Source organism: Globicephala melas, chromosome 8, assembly GCF_963455315.2.
Source record: "Globicephala melas chromosome 8, mGloMel1.2, whole genome shotgun sequence".
NCBI classification, from domain to species: domain Eukaryota; kingdom Metazoa; phylum Chordata; class Mammalia; order Artiodactyla; family Delphinidae; genus Globicephala; species Globicephala melas.
The window spans coordinates 102,910,900-102,937,278 of record NC_083321.1 but is presented as its reverse complement, the minus strand read 5'-3'; the positions used below and the strand labels follow the sequence as shown (position 1 = coordinate 102,937,278).

Sequence of the window (26,379 nt, the reverse complement as noted above, 5' to 3'; positions counted from 1 at the left end):
TGTGAAGAACTTTTTCATTTTCCAGTTTCTGTTGTTAAAATGATGCAGGTGTATGTTTCACTAAAGTTAAAAAATCACTACTATGAAAACTGGCAGAGTAAGAAGTAATTTGGAGGTATTACATAGATGGTACGTTCAGATTTTAGTGTGAGAAACGTATGTTGTGATCTCCTAATTATGTTCACATATACCATTTAAACTTCTATTAATCATTGTAACCACGGTTATTTTGTTCCAACAACTCTTGGGGGAGATTTTAGTTTGTGCTGAGGCACATAATATAATAATTGATTTCAAAATTTGATTATAAGAATGAAAATTCTTAGTTTGACAAAAAGTTTTTCCTTTTACAGTAAAGTTAAATATTTTTAGGTGAATATTTTTCCTTATTCTTAATTAAAAGTCAAGTAAGTTATAATTTGAAGAAGAGATTATTAAATCTGTATGTATTGCTTTTGGTGTGGAGTCAGCAGAACCATTGAAATGAGCTATAGTCTGCTTTTTTAAATGTATTCATAATAAAGGGATAGTCATAAATCCTTTGTCTTTATTTTTTTAAGGCAAGAGGAGCAGACATTCCAGAGATTCCTGGAGACCTTAGTCTTAAGACATGTGGCAGTACAGCCAGTATGAAGGTTAAACATGTGAAAAAGTAAGTATAATTTTACAGCGGGTTTTAAGTGAATTTCTATCAACGGAAATCAGTTCTTTAGTTCTGTTAAAACTTTTATCCAGATTTCTTACTAAATGAGCTCTTACTGTCCATACATTAAATTAATACTGTTAAGCCTTGAATGATCACTCAACTGTTAGCAGAATAGGTCTGAGGATTATCTACTTATCTAAAAATACACTTTAATTTTGTTCTTGTAACAACTTTTATGTTATTGTGTATTAGGTTGCATTTGTTCAATGGGAACAATCCAAGTATGTCCTTTTTGGTAGCTTTAATACATGCTCTCAGTCATTTGGAAAAATCACTTTTGGTATTTGAGTTATGAAATTGCTCTTTCTCAGCTATGCTTTTGAGAAAGCCTGAGACGGATGCCAGTATTTGACTATTAAGTGAAATATCTGAAGGTATCCGTTTCAGTTTTAGGCAGAAAAACCGTCTTTTCACCTGGTGAAGGGTTAGATAGCTATGTTTTTATTCTAAGTAGAGGAAAGACAAGGATAAAAATGTTCATTCTGCATCCAGACCCACCAATCCAGGACTGATGGGCTGTGACAACATTCACAGGTAAAATCTGGTTTTGTATGTTGTGGTGGGAATGCTGCTTCTGCTTAGAGCAGGCTGTTGACAGTTTCCATAACATTTACTGAAAGCCTAGTTTTTCTAGGGCCATTGACATGGGTCAGGATTAGAAGAGTACTATAGTGATGCTTTTTATTTTACTTTATTTTATTCTTTTGGTTTTGACTTGTGCACTGAATGTATTTCCATTTGATTCTGTGTATTTCTGAAAAGGTACGTGTGGATATATGTGCTCATGTGCATGTGCTTATTAAATAGTTTTGCTTGTTGCATGAGCTCTTCAACCTGTTTTATTTCCTCCTTAAGTTTAGTAATTTTGACTGTTCCAGTATCTTGTATCTCATTTATTTCATGTACTTCAGGTTACCCTTCACTAAAGGTCACTTTCCGAAGATGGCTGAATGTGCACATTTCCATTATGAGAACGTTGAGTTTGGCAGCATACAGGTATATTCGAGATATTTCCTGCATACTGAATCAAAACATATTTATATCTTTATCTGTGTATCTGATAGGTGACACTTAGAAGTAGTTCTTTCTATGGATGTCTTATTGGTTGATGTGAAGACTTTTTTCTCTTCTGTTGACTAATATTTGACACCCGATGACTCCTGTTTCAAGTGGAAACAGTATAAAAGAATCTGTATAAATTTCAGAATTTCTATCAGATCCCTAGACAGAGTTTGCCACTGTTTGATAGCATGAACTGTTTTAGTCGTTACCTCACTGTTGTGTTGGGTCATAGTGGTGATGGATAAATCAGAGTTGGGGTGAAGGTGGAGTAGGGGTTAGGGAGAGAAGTGCTAATGGAGGTTTTTTTCAATATTTTTCTTATTGTAAAGTATATTATATATATACATGTATATAAAACACATTTGTAATATATTTTGTATACATATTTATGTACATTTTAAAGCCTAGGTTAAGAGATAGAAATTTTCCTGTGTCCCTCTTGTGTTTCATTTGCCTTCCCTACCCGAGAGGTCACTTATACCATGACTTTTGTAATATTCATTACCTTACATTTTTAAAACAGTTTTACTCTCTATATGCATTCCTAATCAATATGGCATTTAGGTTTACCTTTTTGAACTTAACATAATTGGAATTATTCTAATTTGTTCAGCAAATACTTACTGAGCAAGTACTATATACGAGGCACTGTTTCAGGTGCCTCGGCTGTATTAGTGAACAACAACAACCAAAATCAAAGACCCATTCTTAAAGAGAATAGAAGACGGCCAAGAAGATAAGAGTTACGGTAAAAAAGTAGAGCAGGGTTAGAAGGATCAGGGGTTCTTGGGGGTAAGTTGAAATGTCAAACCAGTTTGGGCTTCATTATTGAATGTATTCCTTCTTGCTTCTTTCATTTAACATTGTGAAATTTATCCTGGCAGATGTATGTACTCATAGTTTGTTCAGTTTGTTCACAGCTGTGTACTAATCCATAGTGTGCGTATGTCACAAGTAATTTATTGATTCTTTTATTTTTTTGAAATTTGGGTTATTGTCAGTTTTTGGCTGTTTTAAACAACATCTCAGTGAACATTGTTCTACGTGAATCCTGATGTACAAATGCCAACTACTTCTCACTGCATTTTTTTTTTTTTTTTGCGGTCCACGGGCCTCTCACTGCTGTGGCCTCTCCCGTTGCGGAGCACAGGCTCCGGACACGCAGGCTCAGTGGCCGTGGCTCACGGGCCCAGCCGCTCCGCGGCATGTGGGATCCTCCCGGACCAGGGCACAAACCCGTGTCCCCTGCACCGGCAGGCGGACTCTCAACCACTGCGCCACCAGGGAAGCCCTCTCACTGCATTTTGATTTGCAGTCTCCTCATTTCTGATATGGTTGCTCAGCTCTTCAAATGTTTATTGGGCATTTGAGATTCCTATTTTTTTAAACTCTAGATGAAGCCTTTTGCTCATTTTGTTTTATAGATTTGTTTGTATTTTTCTTATTCATTCATGGGAATGCTTTACATATTTTGGATCTTAGTCCTTTCATGTTGCATCTAGTCCTTTATTGTTTTTGTATGTGAACTAAAAACACTTTCTCTCACCCTGTGGTATGTTTCTTTCACTCTCTTTATTCTGCTTTTAGTGTTCTGGCATTGACTGTTTTATTCTTTATTTTATGTAGTTGTATGTTTGTACAAATCTTCTGACTTTAGTTTTTCTGTCATATTTAAGATGCCCTTCCCTGCTCTGAAGTTACAAAGATATTGTCCTATTTTTTTCTAAAAGTTTCATAGTTTTGACTTTAACATTCAGGTTACTTGTAATTGATATTTATGTATAGTGTGAAAAGGAATGATGTTAAAAATTTTGACCCCCTAGTGTGACAACCAGTCAGAGTGGATATAAACCATAGCACTGGAGGTGAGTCCTGATGGCCTTCTCCTGTGCAAAGCATTTGCCCCTATAGTTGCATGGATCATTGGTGGTACAATATCTCAGTATTTTAACACTGTGATACCCACCAGTCCTTTTTTAAAGGAGCCCAATTTTATTATTATTTTAAAGTGTGATTAGCTATGTTAGAGTTCTGTAGTGAAACGGAACGAATTTGTGTGTGTGTGTGTGTGTGTGGAGAGAGAGAGAGAGGGAGAGGGAGATAGATATTTAGATTTTAAGGATTGGCTCATGTGGTTGTGGAGCTGTAGTAAGTCCTAAATCCCCAGAGTAGGCTGAAGACCAAGGGAAGGGTTGCTGTTGCAGTTTGAGTCCAAGGGCGCTCTGCTGGTACAGTTCCCTCTTCTAGTGGGGAGGTCAGTCTTTTTTTCTATTAAGACCTGCAAGTGATTGGAGGGTAATCTTCTTTTCTCCCTCTCCATCTCCCTCTCCATTATGGAGGGTCATCTGCTTTACTCAGGATCTACTGAATTAATTGTTAATCTCATCTAAAAAATAAGAGTACCATTTGGAATAATGTTTGCCCAGAAGCTGACACATAAGATTAACCATCACAGTCTTCCCCTTCTCAACTTGGCACCCCTTAAACCATACTTACTGCCAAATAAAGACAATGACAAAGTCATACTTCTGCCTAGCACCATCAACTATTTTTCATACAACCAAAAACATTAACCCTTTTCCTAGAGGAGGATGCAAAGTCCTTGGGTAGCGTTTACTCTTCTTGATAACCCATAACTAATATACTGTGATGTAATGTTAAAAATACTTAAATACCATGATATAAATCTTACATTATATAAGGTGATAAGAGAGGGAAGAAAACAAAGATATTTGTTACACGTGCATGCATGCGCACACACACAGGAACATATTCATAACAAAATAAGGAGGAAATGCTCATGGCAAGTATAGTTCTTGATTCTGTAAACAGTCATGTAGTTGTAGGTGGTGTTACAGTTGCCTTCATCCACTACTCATTCTGTATTTCCCTCTGCCCTCAGCAAGAACCTCGGCTGGTTGTGGTTCTTTACCTGGTGAGGCAACCCAAACCTTCATTCTGGGTCTGGCCATTAATAGTCCTTCCTGAACTGGGTTCTTGTTATTTTCCATTGAGTTTAATGATGGGGCATGGTGATACTAAGGACACCCTAAGGGATCCCATCTATTCCAGACATACTCTGCATTACCTCCATTGTGAAGGAGCTGTCCAGTTTCCCCCTGGTAGTCAGGATCAGGATCCGTCATACCAGCCAATACCGTAATGCCCTTCTTTGCCCGTTGATCTAGAGGCATAAGGAGCCCAAAGTGGCTGAGCAGCATTCTTAACTTCCAGTTCATTGGAATCATTGTTGTGTTTTCTGGTGGAAACATTCCTCCGCTTGGAACTAAGACTACTAGGCCAGTAGAGCATGTAGTCATGGAGACAGGAAACACTAATTTTGCTAGTGAGTCACTATGAGTAACACTGAGTGGTACCACTCCCATTTCCACCCCCTTGATTCCTGGTTCTCCGGTCTGATTAAAGACACTGATGACTCTATGTCCAATAGTAAAGAGAGCATGGATAGTCCATGGCATGATGAGGCAGTAGAGATATGCGTAACGTGCCATTGGATGCTTGGAATCAAACACTTGTAGGAGACAAGGTTCTGGATGAACATATATATGATATAACATTTGAACATTTTTGTAAAACTAATGAGTATAACAAGGTTTTCATTTCCCTAATGATTAGTGGTGTTCAGCATCTTTTCTTGTACTTATTGTCCATTTGTATATCTTCTTTGGAGAAATGTCTATTGAAAGTCCTTCCCCCATTTTTGAATTGGGTTGTTTAGTTTTTGTTGTTGAGTTTTAGGAATTCTTTTTATATAACCTGTTTGTGTCTTTTAATCTAAAGTGAGTCTTCTTTTAGACTTTTAGCATATAGTTGGATCACTTTTTTTTTTTAATCCATTGGGCCCATCTTTGTCTTTTGATTGGAGAGTTTAATCCATTTCATCTAGGGTAATTGCTGATTAGGAAGAATTACTTCCATCATTTTGCTATTTGTTTTCTCTATGTATTATAGATTTCTTGTCCCTCATTTTTTGCATTCGTCCTCTTTTGCTTTTAGTTATTTTTTTTGGTAGTGAAATGTTTCAATTCCTTTCTCATTTCCTTTTGTGTCTATCTATAGGTATTTCCTTTGTGGTTACCATGGGGATTACATTTAACATCCTAAGTTATAACACTCTAATTATACCAGCTTAACTTCAATGACATACCAAAGCTCTGCTCCTTTACAGCTTGGTCCCCATACCTTTCAGTTGTTGATGTCATATAATTATATCTTTTTACATTGTGTGTCCCTAAAACATAAACTAGTAATTCTTTTAAATACATTAGTCTCTTAAATTACGTCGAAAACAAAATGTGGGGTTACAAACTAAATTTCCAATACTCGCTTTTAGACTTACAATTTAAAAAAAGTATTAGTTTCTTAAGTCATGTAGAAAACAAAAACTGGTTACGAAGCGTTGTTACACAATCCCAGCTTTTATGGTTGCCCATGTATTTACCTTTACTGAGGTCTTTATTTGTTTGTATGTTTTCTAGTTATTATCAAGCATCATTTTATTTCAACTTGGAGGACTCCCTTGAGCCTCTCTTGCGGAATAAGCCTAATGTTAATGAACTTCCTCAGCTTTTGCTTATTTGGGAATGCCTTATTTTATCTCTCACTTTTGAAGGGTGGTTTGCTGGATGTGTATTCTTGGTTGACAATTTTGTTCTTTTAGCAGTCTGAATTTGTTGCCCCACTGCCTTCTGGCCTCCAAAGTTTCTGATAAGAAATCTGATAATCTCATTGAAGATCCCTTGTATGTGACTAGTTGCTTCTCCCTTTGCTACTTTTAAGATTCTTTCATTGTATTTGGATTTTGAAAGTTTGATTATAATGTGTCTTGTGTGGGTTTCTTGAAGTTCATCTTACTTGGAGTTTGTTGAGCTTCTTGGCTCTTTATATTCATATCTTCAATCAAATTTTGGAAGTTTTCAGGAAGTATTTCTTCTAATATTCTCTCTGTCCTTTGTCTCTCTGTTTCGTTCTGAGATTCCTACAGTGTGTATGGCATGGTGCCCCAGAGGTCCTGTAGGCTCTGTTCACTTTTCTTCATTCTTTTTTTTTTTCCTGTTCCTCAGACTCTGTAATTTCCATTGTCATATTTTCACATTCACTGATTCTTTCTTCTGATTACTCAAATTTGCCCTTAAGTCCCTCTTGTGAAATATTCATTGTTGTTATTGTACTTTCAGATGCAGAATTTCTTTTTAGAAACTTGTCTTTTTGTTGATATTTCAATTTTGTTCGTATGTCATTTTCTTTACTTTTTCTACATTGTTCTTTAGTTTTGGAGGGCATCTTAAAAAAGTTATCTTAAAGTCTTTTCCTAGTAGATCTACGATCACTTTTTTTTTTATGGTTGTTTCTGTTGATTTATTCTTTTCCTTTGGATGGGCTATAGTTTTCTATTTCTTTGTGTACCTTATGGCTTTTTGTTGATTCAGACATTTGAATGTGGTAGTAGTAACTAACTTTGGAAATCTGATTTTTGCCCCTTCCCTGACGTTTGCTGTTTTTTGTTTTTGTTTATTTTATTTTATTTTTAATTGTTGTAGCCTCACTCTGTGCCAAGGACTAGCCTGAGGTGTGAACTTAAGGTCTCCTCAGGTATTTCCTGAGCCTGCACGTGTCCCTGGGCATCTTCCCCATGTATGCAGTTGGTTTGGAATGTCCTAGTCTATAATGTCTGGCTCCCCAAAGGGGAAGAAGAAAAATTAAGGAGGGGAAAGGGCACTGGGCCTTTAAATTCTTGGGAAGTTGCTTCAGCTAGTGGGGGAGGGGCTTGCAACAATATGGGGGGTGTAACAACATGACTGTCTGCCTTTGTGCACCTCTGCTATCAGGAGCAGCCATCAGAGCCCAGGTCCTTGTATTTATGGGGCAGCCTCCTTTTTGCCCACCCTGGCTGTCGCAAGCTGCATGCAGCCTGCTCCTTGAGTGTATGCGGCATGTGCCGAGGTGCTGGGGATGGGGAGCTGCTACTGTGCTAAGAGCTGAGATGGACCAAAATTCTCTGCAGTGTATCCTCCAAGCCTTCACCTGGAAGTCCCAAGCCTTCAATAGACTCCAGAGTTACAGAATAATTGCATCAGATTCTGCCAGTGCAATTACTGTCTAGGTGGGAGATTCCTGATGCTTCCTATTCCACCATCTTCCCAGAATCCTCCTTCTCAGAATCTTTACTTGTTTTTAATATAGGATTGACAGTATGTGCTGTGGAGAAAATAAGTAGGAAAACTTAGTAAAATGTGTTTGGAAGACGTCATCAACCTTAAGCTCAGTAGCTCTGTTATATCCTCATAGGTATTCATATTGTCAGTTGACTGACTCAGTTTTGCCTATTAATATGTCCCAGTTGTGGGACATTCTGCAGTTGCATACCTTCTTTTTTTTTTTCACTCTGATCTGAGGAATTTCTCTTAGACTTACGGATTTCTTGTGCTCATATTTGTATCTCTTTCTCTTCCTCAGATACTGAGAATTTATAGTTCCAGTAGGCCATTGTATCCTAGAAAATGTCACTGTCCACTAAATTTTAAAAATTTGACAGTATTATATTTAACTTTAAGGCTTTCAGTTATAAAATGAAAGTAATTATTCTTAATCCTATATGTTATAAATTCTGATTCTCAATTTTATTTAGACTGAGAGACACAATTGCTTATAAAATAATTTAGATGTAAGCGTTAATTTGGGTTAGTAGTATCATTACCATATAACATACAAAGGAAATTTTAATGGTTTCTTTGAATTGTGGCATTGTGTCTCTAGCGGACTTCTCTGCATCTTCACTTGGATGACTAATAGCCTTTTAAATTTAGCATACTTAGTACAGTCCCCTCTCAAACCTGCTCCTCCTGCTGTGTTCCCCAACGTGATGAATAGCAACTCTATCTTTCCAGTTCCTGACCAGCCAAACCTTGGAGTCATCTTGGATTTCTTTCCTTTTGTTACTCCTCACATCCAGTCCATCAGCAAAACTCTTGGCTCTGTCTTTAAAATATATCCAGGATCTGGCCACCCTGCCTGTCTCAGCTGTCATCTTAAGTTAGCTGTTGTCCTTTCAGGGGGATTATTTCATTAGTCTTATATAGTTGGCATAACAGCAAGAATGATTCTTTTCAAATGTTAAGGCAGATCATGTCACTTTTTCGGACCCCTCCAATTATTTCTCCTGTTTTTCAGAGTAAAAGTCAAATTCTTTGAAATTCCCTGTGTGGATTACAAGCTCTACCTCTAACCTCTTTGACCTCATCTCTTACTTCTCCTCCCCTAAGACTTAGAGTTCTGGCCACCGTTGCCTCTGCTCTCCCTCCGGTGTACAGGCTCCCTCCTCAGGACCACTGGACTCTCTGTTTCCTCTACTTGGAAAGTTCTTCTCCCTGGATATTCACATAACTTGCTACCTTCCCTTTTTTAAATACTTGATCAAATGTTGTCTTCTCAGAGCAAGTGTACTTTCTGTACATAAGATGGCAATTCCTGGGCACCAGCAGTTTTCATCTCTCTTCTGTAATTAATTTTTCTCCATAACATTTACCACTATTTGGCATGCTAAATATTTTATTATTTTTTTTCCACCTCAGCATTTATCTATAACAGTGCCTGACACATAAAAAATCACTCAATGAATATTTGTTGCATGAATGAATTTGAAGAAGAGATAAAATCTGCTTTAAAAATGCTTTTTTAATATTTTGGGTTTTTTCACCATTTAAATTTGCTCTTATAGGATAAGAATATATTTTCCTTATGAGTGTGCATTTATTTATTTATTTACAGTAAAGCATCAAATAGAATGGATGATGAAAACTATAAATGCAAGTTAAAATTCCCTTTATGCCCTATTTCTTTTATTAACTATTTATTATGTGTCTGTCTAGAATTTTTCTATATATTTATAAAATAAATAGCAGTATCTCTAGATAGAGCTATAGCTATAACTATCTACCTAGCTATCTATAACCTTTAAAAAATATAGCTAGATGGAATTCTATACATACTGTCCTGAAAACTGCTTTTTTACTTGAAAGTATATTTTGTATTTTCTTAAATTTCAGTAATTTGGATTCACCTCATTCTTTTTCACAGCCACGTAATATTTCATTTTATTATTATACCATAGTTTAATCAGTTCCCTATCGATGGATATTCCAGGTTTTATTGATATGAATATATCCATTAAATAAAATCCTGTAAGAGGATTTGCTGGGTCAGAGGGTATGTACATTTAAAATGTTGACAGTTGTTGCTAAGTTTATTTGCTTTCTGTCTCTGTAGATTTGCCTATTCTTGACATTTCATATAAATATAATAATACACTATGTTGTCTTTTGTGCTGGCTTCTTTTACTTGGCCTAGTATTTTGAAGGTTCATCCATGTTGTGGCATTTATCAGTACTTCATTCCTTTTTATGGCTTTATGTTATTCTGTTGTGTGGACCTACCACATATTGTTAACCATTCTTGTTTGTTGTCATTTGAATTGTTTCTGCTTTTTGGCCACTGTAAACAATCATGTATGATTTTTTGTGTGAACACATGTTTTTGATTCTCTTGGTTTTCTATGTCTTGTTGAATATAGCACCCTAGTGGGTGTGACTGGACAGATGTGCTGTTGGCCATTTACATACTTTTTTGAAGAAATGTCTATCAAGTCCACATTTTAATTGGGTTATTTGTTTTTTGTTGTTGAGTTGTAAGAATTCTTTATATTATTTGGAATACTAGACCCTTATCAGATACATAATTTGCAAATATTTTCTCACATCCTGTGGGTTGTCTTTTAACTTTCTTTATAGTATCCTTTGAAGCATAGAAATTTGTAATTTTGGTAAAATCTGATTTATCTGTTTTTTTCTTTGGTTGCGTATGCTTTTGTTGTTATATCTGAGAAATCATTGCCTAACCCAATATGAAGATTGATATGAAGATTTATTCCTGTGGTTCCTTTTAAGAGTTTTATGGTTTTATCACTTATATTTATGTCTTTGGTCCATTTTGAGTTAATTTTTGTATATAGTGTGATGTAGGGGGTCCAGTTTCATTCTTTTGGATGCGAATATCCAGTTTTTTGAGCACCACTTTTGGAAAGACTGTTCTTTCTCCGTTGGTCCTGGCACTCCTGTTGAAAATCTATTGACGATAGATGTATGAGTTTATTTCTGTACTCTCACCTCTATTCCTTTCGACTATATATATTCTATGCCAGTACCACACTGTTATTATCACTGTAACTTTGTAATGTGTTTTGAAACTGAGAATTGTGTGTCTGCCAACTTTGTTCTTCTTTTTCAAGATTGTTTTGTCTATTCTGAAGTCCCCTGGATTTCCATGTGAATTTTAGGATCAGCTTGTCCATTTTTGTTTTTTTTTTAAAAAAAGGAGCAGTTGAAATTTTTATAGGAATTATGTTGATTCTGTAGTTCAATTTGCAGAATATAGCCATCTTAATAATATTGTCTTCCAGTCCTTGAACATGGGGTGTCTGCCCTTATTCTTTAATTTTTTTCAACAATATTTTGTAGTTTTCTGCATACAAGTGTTTCAGTTTTTTGGTTAAATTTATTCCTAAGTATTTTATTCCTTTTGATGCTGTTGTAAACACTGAGCATCCTCCAGCATTCCTGTTTGTAATTTAATTTGTGCCTGATAAAATAATTACCAAGCCTGTGTATACTTTTCCCAGTGAATTGGCAACACGTATGCTCTTGACTGCACATCTGTGTTCAAATCCTACTTCAGCTCAGTTATAGCAGACCTTAGCCTATCTCTGATTTTCCTGTTCAAGTATCAGTTCACTATTTTCAGTTGTAACACGTGACGTAATATGGCATTGTCTTGTTGAGGAGAAAGGATACTGGTGTGGGGTGGAGTGGGTGTGGCCAGCTGGCAGGATGCTCTCATTGTGCCACGCAGTCTTGACCTTGAGGGAGATTGTCAGTTAATCTTGGTCTTGTTTTCCTTATCTTCATACTGGATACACTAGAATAACCAAATGACAGCTAATGATCCTTCTAGCTAAGATGAACTGTGAGCTCTGACTTAAATGAACTGGGGATGTGACAAGGTGAAGAAGAGGTAAAAGGATGTAATGACGCAGCAGGAGAGGCTGTACCATGTCATGTTCTTAGTTCTTAGTCCACTTTTATATAGAGCATGAATAAACTGTCTTTAAAAATTAGTACAGATCATTACTCTGGTCACAGAAATAGATTGTTGAAACATCTTTGTATTCCTAGGACATACTCTACTTCTGGGCTAAATATTTAAAAAATAAATTCCCTTTTTCACTCTTATCAGGATTTTATGATTTTTGTGTCTATGTTCATTAGTGCTGTTGGTCTGTGTACTATACTTGTCCACTAGCCTGTTAGGGAACTTCACTGCCCCATACCCTTTAAAAAGTAAATGTCTTGGAATAGTTTGTGGAAATGGGAATTACCTGTTCTTTGAAAGTTTAGTACAGTTTTCCTGTTTGGTCCCATTTGAGGGCTTAATCTTTAATTACCATATCAACTTATAATTTGATTATTGGTCTAGTCAGATTCTTTTTAGGTCTAGTCAATGTCTCCTTAGGTCAGTTTTTATCTTTTCTGAGAAAATTGTCCGTTTAATGTAGGCTTTCAAATTTGTGGGTATAAATTGTTGTGTACAAGATATTCTTAACACTTGGTCTCATCAAGAAACCAGCTTGGGATTTTATTCATCAACGTGAGACTCTTTGTCTTCTCCCTCCCGCCTTTCATTTCTCCCTCCCTATTATTAATTAACTATTAATTCCTAAGCATACTTTTTTCCTTAGATAAATAAAATTGTGTAGGTACTATTGATATTTTATTTGTTTTTGGTCATTGTTTTTTAATAAGTGCATTTGAGTTTGGACATTTTCTCCCTGAATAGTACTTTGAACAGACTCTACAGGATTTGATGTATAAGTGTTATATTTTATTTACAGTAATTGAAACCTGAAGAAAAATATAAAGATAAGCAATTGCTAGAAAGGGCTTCTTATTATTTATTAAGTAAAACCACATGTAGTTTTAAATTCTGTATATTTATTATCTTTATTGCACTTCTCCTTGTATCATCTCCATTGTCCAAAAACAAACATTTATTCACATTCACTAACTATTTTTCAGTAAGAAGGAAAAAAATCTCTTGCCACACGCGAAGATATATAATCAGTTTACTCAGCTTGATGCTATTGGGGCGTGAGTCTCTTTCTGCTGTGCTTTATGTGATACCGCCATCTAGTGTGTAGAACATTAGGTGACTATGTGGGTTTACATTTTCTTTTATCATTCCGTTATCTGAAGCTGTGAGTTAATGTTTCTTTTTATCCAATTTCGTATAAAGCATTAAGTTAAATTAACCTGAATACGAGAGCTCAGGTTTTGACTGAAATACAGCACAGAAAAAGTATGAATGTAATACCTGTTTCCTGAGTGTTCTCTACTGAAGCTGCTGTGCAAGGGGCTTGTTCTCCAGGAGGTGATGTGAGAACGAGATATACCCTGTGAGTACGCTGGGATTTTGTACCACGAGAGACAAACTCTGAAATTATTAAACGTGGAGTTTATATAGGCTAGCTGGCACTTCTGTCCATCTGCCTTTCTGGAGATGGAGAGAGGGAACACTGCTCTGGAATGTAAACACATCCTCTCTGGGGAAAAGAAGGAAAGGTTCTTTTTCACAAACAGATGGCTCTGGGGAGAGAAAAGACTTTCTGTCTCTCTGGAGGGCTCTATTATTTGGGTTCCCATTCAGTCTTCCTTTAACCCTGCTGCTAAAGCTGTTTGTTCAAAAAGTTCTGGCCAATAGAAGTGTGAAAATATTCTTGAAGTATTGTTTCCTGACAAGTGTATATTCTGGAGTGAGCATCTGTAAGATGGGAGATGTGATTCTGCTGTTCTGTCATTTAATCTCATTTCCCATGTATTCTTCATGCTGTGGACCTCTCATTGAGCTGAGGGTGGTTCTGGTGTTTAAAGATGAGCAAACCAGTTCCTTCACCTGGTACTCACCTGAGGAAACAGTGCTCTATTCCGGTTCTGGAAGGAAAAACTGACTGTTAAGTTTATTAAGATGCATGTAGGTCTCTAGCTTTTTCCTAAGAAATTTGAATTGCAGTTTTGTCTCATTGATTTTTGCCCTATGTTCTGAAATTAGAACTTATTTCACTTTACCCACCTAAGATGTAACTCAAATATAGAGTTGTTCTTCCAGTTGGCATCCTCAGCTCAGGTGTTTTGAAGTGGTATTTTCAGTGTTGAATCTTAGGATGTTGATGGTTGGGATGAGCAGACCACATAATATTGTGCAACAGAAATTATTTTTCATGTTTACATATTCTACTACAAGCTATGGTGGGTGAAGAAAACTGTTTACAAACTCCATAGGTATGTCATAGTGAACCCATAATAACTGAAACCGTAATAGCATTATAAAAGGTGAATAAAAAGAAGAGAACTCCTTCTTTGCCCCATTTGCAGTCTGTTGATTAAGCTTTGATGAATGTTTTTCATGTGGGTGGGGTGATGTATTTTTACCCAGCTTTACGCTGATTTCCATTCTCCATGCAGAGAAAGGACTTTTTTGAATATTTGAAGGCTTGCTGAATAGAGTTGTATTTTTAAAGATCCTAACAACACTAATTTCAGATTGGTTTCCATGGTGATAGAAAGTGAATTCAGTATAGGAAAAAAAACTCCAAAAATAAATTTGTAAGGAATCCAGAAGTATGGGACTTGGAAATTCTGTTTTCCATTTCTTATAGGCGAAGGATTGAGATATCATTAAGTTGAAGGAAGTAAAAATAAATCATTATGTTCATGTCATAAGTTTCTATAGGCGAATGTAGCCTAATCTTTCATAGTGGTTTAGAAGATAATTTGGAGAAATGCCATCCTTCAGGGCTCATCTAAGGTATTTGGACTTTGCCTTTAAATTAATTTCTTAGTAGGAACTGACAAAGTATTGAGGGATTTTGAGAAGAAAGTACCATGATCAGTGTGTAGTAGGAAGTGGAAAGAGACCAGTTAGAAGACCACTGTAATCATCTAGTCTGCAGTTGTCTAGACCAGGGGTCCCCAACCTTTTTGGCACCAGGGACGGGTTTCGTGGAAGACAGTTTTTCCACGGACCGGGGCGGGGTGGGGGGGGAGTATTTTGGGATGATTCAAGTGCATTACATTTATTGTGCACCTTATTTCTGTTGTTATTACATTGTAATATATAATGAAATAATTATGCAGCTCACTATTATGCAGAATCAGTGGGAGCCCTGAGCTTGTTTTCCTGCAACTAGATGGTCCCATCTGGGGGTGATGGGAGACAGTGACACCCGACGTGTGTTGCTTATGCCCAATCTACTCCGTAATCTCGCTTTGGTTGCCGTCCCTGCAGAAAACCCTGCTTCACAAAGATAGGATGTTGGAAATGGAAGCAGGCTTTTCAGTGCTTTTGTGGTAATCTCAGGATGTTCCACCGTGACTTTAATCCAGAATGTATGGAGATTTGACGTTGTCTCAAACATACTTTTAAGGCCACCGTCATTTGTGATCTCAAGCGGTTGATTATCTTCTAGCACAGACAAAGTCAGTTCACCTGGCTTATTCACAAATGGGTTGTGGATCCATTCCTTCCCAGTTCCGGGGTCTTTTGTGGTTGTGAAGTAACACTCAAACTCTTCTGAAAGCTGAGACAGGTGATCATGCACCAGCTGGGAGAAAGAAGGCCCTGGCTCAGTCTCTTTCAAAATCTCTGCTAATGTTTGAGAGATGTCAGAAATCCCACTGTTCACTCGCTGCCCCCATAATTCCAGTTTGGCTTTGAATGCAGCCGCTTTATCTGCCGTCTTGAACACAGTTGTCGTTCTCCCCTGAAGTGACAGATTGAGTTCGTTGAGCAGATTGAATATGTCACACGAGTAAGCAAGTTTTGCGACCCGTTCTCTGTCACTGAAATGTGCTGCCAGTGGTGACTGTTTTTCTAAAAGAAATCTGTGGAGCGGCTCTCCTAGCTCAGAAACTCTGGCTAGTGATCTACCTTTAGAAGCCATCTCACTCTGTGTATAAGAGAAGACGTGTGTGCTCTGTGTCCATCTCCTCACAGAGCTGCGTGAGCAGACGTGAGTTAAGGGCATGTACTTTAATGTGGCTGATAATTTTAATAGCATCCTGCAAAACGTTGTTAAGTTCAGGTGACATTTTTCAGCTAGCCGGCATTTCTCTATGGATGACACAGTGCGTAGACTCACATTCAGAAGCGACCTCTTTGACCCGAGTAGTGAAACCAGAAAGCCGTCCAGTCACGGCAGCCATTCTGTCTGTGCATATACCGACACAAAACGACCAATTCAGTTTTCCTGATATGTAATCATTCAAAGACTTGAATAGTGCTGCAGCTGTGGTGTTGGTTGGCAACAAAAGTGCACATAACGTATCCTCATGCACATGCTCCTGAAGAATGTATCACGCAAAAACAAGCATTGTTGTCTTGTTGTCAACATCGGTAGAGTTGTCAACCTGGATTGTGTACCACGGTGACTCATTAATCCTCTCTAACAATTGTGCCTCAGTATCCTCTGCTATTTCATTAATTTGTCTAGTTATGGTGCTAGCCGAAAGAGGAACACGTGCCACCTTTTGAACTGCAGTGTCTCCTAAAAGTTCACAACACATGTCCTTAACAGCAGGCAGGATCAACTCTTCACCAATAGTAAAGCGCTTCTCTTAGCTTTAGCAATGTGGTCAGCCACTAAGAACGATGTTCTCAGGGCAGACACATTTGATGAAATGGTGGCCTTCAATAATTGCTTCTGTTCTTCGTGTTCACGTTTTTTTCTTTTGAAAAACTCCAAAGGCTTGTCTTTTAATGCAGGGTTCTTGGTCTCCACGTGGTGAAGCAGTTTTGAAGGTTTCATGGCTTGGTTGGATAGCCAGTTGCCACATATTATACAAATTGGGCTTGGAGAATGTGAATTACCTGTTGTGATGAACCCGTAATTTAAGTAGGACTCTTGGTATTTTCCTTTAAAAGCAGCTTTCTTTTTGTTGGCACTCTTAGAGTCTTCTGCTGTCTCATCATTGGGTCTTCCCCCCTTTTCAAAGAAGCTCTCCAGTGATGTTTATTTTTTACTCATTTTGGCTAAGGTTAGCTTGTGGGCTTACCAAAACTATGACTGAGAAAACTGCGCAGTATGGGGAAAGAGGCGCAGACGGAAGTGGTGAATAAAATAATGGGCGGGCCATGGGTGGACTAAAACAAGTGTCGGATTCTGACTTAAAGCCTGCCACCAGATGCAGCTGTACGATTGAAGTACAGCAACTCACTTGCCACTGTAAAGCCTGCCACCAGATGCAGCTTAATTGTCACTTGCCACTCACTGATAGGGTTTTTAAAAAAATAAATAAATAAATAAATAAAATATATATGTACACACACACACATATATATTTATTTATTTATTTATTTTTGGCTGCATTGGGTCTTCGTTGCTGCGCGTGGGCTTTCTCTAGTTGTGGCGAGCGGGGGCTCCTCTTGGTTGCGGTGCGTGGGCTTCTCATTGCAGTGGCTTCTCTTGTTGTGGAGCATAGGCTCTAGGTGCGCGGGCTTCAGTAGCTGTGGCTTGCGGACTCTAGAGCACAGGCTCAGTAGTTATAGTGCACAGGCTTAGTTGCTCCGAAGCACGTGGGATCTTCCCAGACCAGGGCTTGAAGCCGTGTCCCCTGCATTGGCAGGCAGAGTCTTAACCACTATGCCACCAGGGAAGCCCACTGATAGGGTTCTGATATGAGTCTGCAAGCAATTGATTTATTATGGTCTCTGTGCAGTCAAACCTCTCTGTTAACAATAATCTGTATTTGCAGCCGCTCCCCAGTGCTGGCATTACCACTTCAGCTCCACCTCAGATCATCAGGCATTAGATTCTCATAAGGAGCGTGCAACCTAGATCCCTCGCGTGCGCAGTTCACAGTAGGGTTCGTGCTCCTAAGAGAATCTAATGCCACTGCTGATCTGACAAGAGGTGGAGCTCAGGCAGTAATGCAAGCAATGGGGAGCGGCTGTAAATAGAGATGAAGCTTCACTCGCTCACCTGCCGCTCACTTCCTGCTGTGCGGCCCAGTTCCCAATAGGCCACAGACTGGTACCAGTCCGTGGCCCGGGGCTTGGGGACCCCTGGTGTAGACCAGATGCAGCAAGGCCCAGAACTAGGGAAGTAGCAGTGGAGAACAGGAAGAAAGGAACGGGTGTGAGAGACAAGTTTTGGGAAGACAGGAGAGATTAAGGAATCAAAGGTCTAGGTTAGATCTTAACCCTGGGAATATGAAAAGAAAGGGTGTGTGGAGAGGAGGGGGTGGTAGAGGAATCAAGGGTGATTCGGTTGGTCAATTGGGTGAATAGTTATATTTATTTACTTTGGGAATTCAAGAGGTAGAAGAGAATATGCAGGGAAAGAGAATGAATTCAGTTTTGAAAATGAGTGCTGTATTCCAGTGAGACAATGTTTGCTTCTTCAGTCATTCATCAAATAATTAGTGATCCCCACTTAAATTCCAGATACTTTTCAAGATGTTGGGGTGGGTATACACCTATCTCATTTTTTTCACTATATATTATGTTCAAGGAATCTGTCAATGTGTATTACAAAGATTTTTATCCCCATTTGTGACTCATCTTTTCACCTGGTTTATTGTGGCCCTTTGTTATAACTTTAGAAACTTTGATGGACAGTTGCTATTACCTGTTTTTGTGAAGGGGTCTAGAGTTGGGGCTCTCCTATTCCTGCATCTTCCTAATATCCCTCCTCAAATAATCTCATTATGTCTGACTTTTTCTTTTTCCTCTGGGATTCCCATAATGTATTGTTTTGGTCCTCTTTATGGTGTCCTACAGTCTCTTAGGTACTTTTCATTTTCCTTAATTCTTTCTTCTTTCTGTTCTTTGGAGTGTATACTTTCTTTCACTTTTTTTTTTTTTTTTGGTTGTGCTGGGTGGCTTGCAGGATCTTAGTTCCCTGACCAGTGATTGAACCTGGGCCCTCAGCAGTGAGAGCGTGGAGTCCTAACCACTGGACCACCAGGGCCCTGGACTGTATACTTTTATTTGCCCTTTCTTTAAGTAAACTGATTCTTCTTCCTGCCTAAATCTGCTGTTGATCTCTTCTAGTGAAATTTTCATTTTAGATAGTGATTTGTCATCCCCCAAGTCTGTGTTTGGTTCCTTTTTTTTCTTTCTTTTTATTGATATGCTCACTTATTCATACATTGTTTTCCTGCTTTCCTTTAGTTCTGTGTAGTTTCTTTGAGCTCTCTGAGTGTATTTTATGTAGTTTGTTTAAAATCTACTAAACTGGAACTTCCCTGGTGGTCCAGTGGTTAGGACTCCTTGCTTCCACTGTAGGGGGCGTGGGTTCCATCCCTGGTCAGGGAACTAAGATCCTACAAGCTGCACTGCACAGCCAAAAAAAAAAAAAACTACTAGATTTTGTATCCGGACTTCTCAGGGATATTTTCTTTTGTTTTATTTATTTTTTCTTGTGAAGTTTTTTGTGCATATCTTGTGATTTTTTTTTTGTTGTTGCATACTGGACATTTGACTGTTATAATGTGTAACCCTGGGAATCAGATTCCACCCCTTTATACAGGTTTGCTGTCTTTTTTTGTGAAGGCTGCAGTTGTCTGTTTGTGACCTTTCCAGGCTGTTTTTGCAAAGACTGTATTTCTTGTCATAGGTGCTCACTGAACGCTCTCTTCTTTTAGCTTGTGTTCCAGAAGGGTTTTGTCAGGGAATTCCTTGAATGCTGGGAGCTAAAAATAAAACAAACAAAAAGCCACTTCTCCAGTCTTTGCACATTTCCTTTGTGGTGGGGTGCTCATTCAACACTTAACCAAGCTGTTTACAGCTCTGTCTTAGCTAAAGTTTAATTAGAGGTTAAAGCTTAGGGTCTTATTATGCCCTTTGCGTGCATGTGTCTCACCCTGAACATGTTCATGGGTTTCTGCTGTTTTCTAGAGTAGTGAGAAAGTTCGTTCTGAGAGTTTTTGCTTGTTTTCTCATGTTTCTGTGAACGGACTGGAGTTTGGAGCTGCCTACTCCACCATTTTGTTGATAACCATTTGACTATACTGTTTTGCTTTTAATTCCCTCCACCCCATCTCCTTGCTTTAATTTGGAAATTTGCTCTCTCCTTCCCCCCTCTTCTGTTCTACTTAGGAAGATTGATTTTCTTCTATTCTTAATTCTGTTACAGGTATTGACATTTAAAAATTTTACCTCCCTCTTTATTGTTTAGAAGTTACAGCGGGTTTTTCTGTTCTTTTAGTGGCTACCATTAAAAATTTAACTTGAACACCTAATTTTTAGTCTGAAGTTTATCAGTGTCTTTACTTTTTCTCTCAAGCAATACCAGCACTTAGAATGTTTTAAGTGGGATTACTCTTTCTTGTCTTCCATGGTAGTGTTGTTCAGGATTTATAGTTTCATCTCTTTATTTCTTATAATTAATCATTATTTTTGTTATACGTTAAGATTTGTTTAGATATAATACTTATTTGCTGAATTCTTTGCTCAATATTTCTGCTTTATACCTTAGTTCTTTATCCTGGAATCCTTTTTCATCTTTTTTTTTTTTTTTTTTTTTTGCGGTACACGGGCCTTTCACTGTTGTGGCTTCTCCCGTTGCGGAGCACAGGCTCCAAACGCGCAGGCTCAGCGGCCATGGCTCACGGGCCCAGCCGCTCCGCGGCACGTGGGATCTTCCCAGACCGGGGCACGAACCCGTGTCCCCTGCATCGGCAGGTGGACTCCCAACCACTGTGCCACCAGGGAAGCCCCCTAGTAGTGATGTTTGAAATTTATCCTATTTGGGGTTCACTGTTGCTTGAATTTGCTCGTTGGTATCTGTTACCTGTTTTAGAAGGCTCTCACCTGCTGTCCCAGCAATATTCCCTGCCCCACTCCACTCCCATTTCCTTCTGGTGCGCCAGTCGTACGTGTTGCTTGGCTGTCTGGTATTCTTTCAGAGATCTCAGCTGCACTGTTATTTAGTTATTTATTTTTTGGTCATTCTTTTTTTTCTGTTTTTTTTTCATCTTGGATACTTTCTGTTGACCTGTTTTTAAGTTCAGTGATTCTTTCATTTACTGTATTCAGTTTGCTGTTAATATCTGACAGCATAGTTTTATTTTTAGCATTTCTTTTGAATATATTTGTAGATCAGTCTCTGCTAGAATTCCCTGTATTCTTATATTCTTACATATTATCTTTTCAGACTAAATTTTAGAATTTCTACCATAATTAATTTACATTCTTTTTATTATTTCAATATCTGGGCCATTTGTGTGTCTGTCCCTTACCCTGTTTCCTCTCTTGACCTTGGATCACAATTTCTGGCTTCCATGTATGTTTTGTAATTTTTTTATGCCGAATTTGTTATATAAGAGACAGTAGAGACTAAAGTCAGTAATTTTTATCTTCAGGAATGGGCTTATCCCTTCTTTTTCCATTCTGTTAGATTGTTGTGGTAGATTTTGTTAGTCATGTTTGATGGGGCCCTGAGTTAAGCTGACCTATGGCTGTTATAGACCTGGCCTTTGGCAACTTTGCTTTAGTTTCTCATTACTTTTAAATATTTTGAGTGTAAGTTCAGGAAGTTTGTTTTTTTCAGCAGGGAGAAGTGAAGATTGGTGAGATCTCTTTGTGCTTTACTGCTAAGCCTCTAGTTTTCTGAACTGAGGGAGAGCAACCCACCTGGTTGTTAGTTCTCTTTGCTCCCCAGCTTTTTGTGCCAACAAGTGCTCTCTTCCGGCTAGCCTTGCCCAGATCCTAGTGTGTAGCTGCCTTATACTCTTACAGCACCCACGATACCTCAGTGGGGTTTCTCTCAGCTTTTCTGTGCCACCTCCAGTCACCAGTTGTTAAATGCCCCGAGAGCCGCAGAGGATCTTTCTCAGCTTTCTTGCCTTCTCTCCCGTCTCCACTGCGCTGACTTGTGCTTGGGGAGACTCCACACACTTCATGGGTTCATATCTCTCAGTTCTCCTGCTCTCTCCCCCTGCCCCGCCGTTGGTGTACTGACTGTGTCCACTTGGTGAACACCTGTGGGAGTCAGTTGCTGGGTAGGTGTTGATGGTGCTCCTTGGAATTTTAGTTTGTCACTCCAGTACACATGCAGTCAGTTGGGGTTTGGCTGGTTTCTCCTTACCGTGTCTAAGGCAGGTTCTTTATCCTACTGCATCTTTGCCAGGTATCAGAGCACACCCATACGAATCTCTTCTGTCTCAGGAAAGTCTTGTCCCTGTTTGCAACTTAGTTCGTGTAGGTTTCTCTTCACTTTTTAAAAAACTCATTTTGTAGTTAATCTGGCTTATTTTTGGCTAGTGTGAGAATGATCATTATCCTCTGAACTTCTCCTACTTAATACCAGGAGGTTTTTTTTTTCTTTTCTTTTCTTTTTTAATACTTCCAGTGATACTGCTTTCAAAAAATAGAGACTATATTCTCATCAACTTTATATTTCTTATAACATTAACTATAATGATAGATAATGTTTATTAAGTACTTACTGAGTGCCAGGCACCTTGGTAAACACTTTAAATGCATTATCTCATTTAACGAACTCGGGAATAGGTGTTATTATATCATTCCCATTTTCCAGATGAGAGATTAAGTAGGTAGGTCAACATTATATAACCAGTTAGTGGCACTTTTGAACTCAGGGTTGTCTGTATCTGGAGCTGAGTTTGCAGATTCACATCCCTAGATGGGAAGGATATGTAAATAAATGAGTGAAGTGAGTAGGGTGTAAAAAAATAACAAAGCAAGTAGCATGATGAATGACAGTTAACATTCAACCTAGATATTGACTAAAAAATAAAGAGTAATCACTTCTGTGACAAAGTCTCTGGGAGAATACTTGCCTCATTCAGAGGCGGGTGGTCACTTAGCTCCAGCCACTTGTTGACCATGTGAGAATATGGGTCTAGTAGTTCAGATTTTCAGATTTTTCAATAGAAGTCAGAAATCTGTATTTTTCATATGAGACCGCTTAGTTTCTAAATGTTAGCTGCTGGTTCAAATAAAAATAAAATAAAATCCAGTGTTCAGACCTGCATGGTGAGTCTGAAATAAAATGTGTCTGCAGGCCCAACCTGTTCTCTGGCAGCCAGCGTGCAGTCTCTGTAACAGAGCCTGAGCTCTTTTAGACCACTGGTCACGCTGTCTCTCAGGGCCCGCCTGAATGCCTTCCTTTCACATTTGTGCTGTACCTCAGGGATGTGAAGGCCTGCTTTGGAATGAATGTACTATTTTATTTACTGCTGTTATACCGTTCTGCTAGTTTAGATATAAGCTACAAAGAAAAATTTTAGAAACGTATTTTTAATTTATTATTTATTTTTTTAATTTTTATTTTTTATTGGAGTATAGTTGATTAACAATGTTGTGTTAGCTTCAGGTGTACAGCAGAGTGATTCAGTTATACATTTACATGTATCTATTCTTTTGCAAGTAGAAACATATTTTTTAAAAATCCTGAAATCTTCATCTTATCTGCTTTAAGCAATAGAGTTCTGTTATAAGGCATACCTTACATTAAGTTGATGGGGAGGGACAGGTATTATTGAATGCTTATTTTATTTTGTTCATTAATCATGACTTTCTCTTCCTCTCTTTTGCCCTTTCTTCTTTGACATAGCTTTCACTTTCAGAAGAGCAGAATGAAGTAACAAAAAATGGCTGTGAATCTAAAGAGCTGGTCTACCTCGTGCACATTGCTTGTCAGGTAATTTTGTGGATGTGTTCTCCATTTCACATAAAATTTAATGAGAATTAAATATGAATGAATAACATTGAATAAATGAATGAATAAATATGAACAAATAACATTGACTGCGGTAACACAAATGTTTTATTTTATTCTTTCTCCCATTCATATTGGCATTTCTGCATATACTCAGAGTTGAAACAATCAATTTAATAGAGTCAATTTAATAGATATTTAATTTACAAACGTAAGTAAAAATTCTTCCTGTAAGAGTAAAGGAAATAGGACTTCCCTGGTGGCGCAGTGGTTAAGAATCCACCTGCCAATTCAGGGGACACAGGTTTGAGCTCTGGTCCAGGAAGATCCCACATGCCGTGCAGCAACTAAGTCCATGCACCACAACTACTGAGCCTATGCTCTAGAGCCCGTGAGCCACAGCTACTGAAGCTCACGCACCTAAATCCTGTGCCCTGCAATGAGAAGCACGCACACCTCAACGAAAGAGTAGCCCCCACTCGCCGCAACTAGGGAAAACCTGCGTGCACCAACGAAGACCCAATGCGGCCAAATAAATAAATAAAATCCTTTAAAAAAAAAAGAGTAAAGGAAATATATTGTTTATTGATGATGAGGTTAAATGAGTCAGCTACTGGTCACATATTACAATAAAAGAACAGACTAAGTAGTGTCTGCATCAGATGCACACTTTTATAACCAAGATGGTAAGTTCCATCTTGTGGTGTAACAATGTGTGTACGTTTCAGAAGTGTGCTATTTCTTAAATCTTAGTATTAGAACTTTTTTGAGGATAATTACCATGACTTGCTCTTAATGAGATTTAAAATATGTCATTTGTAGCATTGATTATTTCCTCCATCAAGTAAGCAGTTAGTTCCCTTATTTATTCTTTGTTCATTGAGCCTTCTTGCCTACCTTTGAACTAGTCATTGTAAAGCAGGTGTTTTCTAGGAAAGCTTTCTTATGTACAAAGTTTTTAGTTTTCTTTGAGAGAGTAAGATAGGGGAGTTTATGGGGTTTTTTTCCTAAAAAGTACTATTCATGTACCTGAAATTAAAAATTAAATAGTCTGGAAAAGTCTAATGGCTATTTCATATGGGAAATACTTAAGTTCTTAGTCTTGGTGTGACTTTAAGGGCAAACCTTTTATAATTAAGTGCTTTTATTTGTAGGTGAGAGAATATGAGATTGGAAATTGAACTTAGTTTGTATATATATGTTCAAAGTTACATATCATTTATACATGTTTTACTGTATGTCGTCTTGGTTCCTTTGAGGAAGTGGGCAGCTCTGAATCACTGTTTCATGTCATATTTCATAAAAATGCTTCTACTTGGTGAGTTAATTTTTAAGTGAAAATATCAAATGCTTTCATGATGAACCATTGCTAATACAGGAATATAGAACATTTTTTCTTTATCTAGAGTGCCTGATTGGCATGTGAGTCATGAACTTATATTCCATCTAAAACCTACACCTTCTAGCATCTTCTCTTCTTACCAGTGGTTTACATTTGTTCTGACAATGCAAATATTTTTATTCTCATAAGCAAAACATAATGTCAAAAATACCTATGCTGTTCTTAAAAAATGACCTTCGAAAGGTAAGCATGGTATTTTGGTACCATACATTGAAATGTATAATCGTTACTTGATTATGCCTCCATGAATTAGTGACCTAGATAATTAAGGCTATTTCCTGGTTGTAAATATCTTGTCAAGCTGCTTAAAAAATTTCAGACTACTTGTTATACTATTTACCACATGAAAGTAGTAATTTACTGCATTGTCATAATGCTGTCACGTTTCTCCTCTGCCTCACACCGTAAGTAATCGTTGATATGTTCTCATGGCTTACCTTCTGTATTCTTGCCATATATGTCAGCCATAAACCACATTAAACTAGAATCATTTTTTTTTATAACCAAGAGAGACTCACAATCAAACCTTCTAATTTTGCAAATGAGAAAGTTGAGGCCCAAATTATGGAAGTTGCTTTCCTAAGCTATATGAAATCTTAGCAGGAGCTACTGAGGACTTCAGTTTCCTGATTGCCAGCTTTTCTTGCATCACCTTGGAATTTGCAATCTACAACAGATTTTGGAGATTGCTTAATCTTCAGATGAGATACGATCACCCTTACGCCCTGTAATCTATTCGTTATAGAAGCTAATTTCATATTTCATATCTTTGCTAATTTCTAATTTTTAATAATGTGCACTTGAAATTTTGTTTATTTAACCAAAATTCTTGGTCCTTCATTTGAACCCACTTTCTTTGCTTTATCTTTTATCTTAGAAAGTGTCCAGTTAAACAGCTGTGATCTTTTTCCTTTCTGTAGGTTAAGTGATATGATTTCTTTAGGTATTACCTTTGAATCTTGTAATGGTGTCTTTGTCTCTGCCTTTTACAGTTTTAATTTCTTTTTAAATTGTGAACCCAGAAATGTAAGCCATATCTTCCATACTACATAGATCCAAATTCAGTAGGCATTTTTTGATCACTTATATGTCTAGTACACAAGTGTTATGGCATGCAGCATATCATTTAATTCTTAAAACCTCTGTGAGGCAAATAGTCTGATTTAAAAACATCAGTTTTTAAGTGTTATGTTTTTTATAGATTTATTTACTTACTCATTTATTTATTTATTTATGGATGCGTTGGGTCTTCATTGCTGCCTGTGGGCTTTCTCTAGTTGTGGCGAGGGGGGTTGTACTGTTTGTTGCGGTGTGCAGGCTTCTCATTGCGGTGGCTTCTCTTGTTGTGGAGCATAGGCTCTAGGCGCACGTGCTTCAGTAATTGTGGCATGTGGGCTC

The 26,379-nt window shown here is 37.8% G+C and overlaps 1 protein-coding gene across 8 annotated transcripts in view; it reads left to right on the top strand.

Annotated features, from left to right (window-relative positions):
- Positions 1-26,379, top strand: part of ARHGAP32 (Rho GTPase activating protein 32) — a 481,492-nt gene that overhangs the window by 354,626 nt on the left and 100,487 nt on the right. For 4 of the 8 annotated variants that reach the window (XM_060304292.1, XM_060304291.1, XM_060304290.1 and 1 more), the window contains 4 exons: positions 561-652; positions 1,199-1,240; positions 1,618-1,702; positions 23,475-23,561. In XM_060304292.1, coding sequence (XP_060160275.1) covers positions 561-652; positions 1,199-1,240; positions 1,618-1,702; positions 23,475-23,561 — 306 coding nt within the window. Of the gene's footprint in view, positions 1-560; positions 653-1,157; positions 1,241-1,617; positions 1,703-23,474; positions 23,562-26,379 lie in introns of those variants that run through there. The other 4 variants (XM_060304295.2, XM_060304296.2, XM_060304294.1 and 1 more) reach the window with 4 other exon arrangements.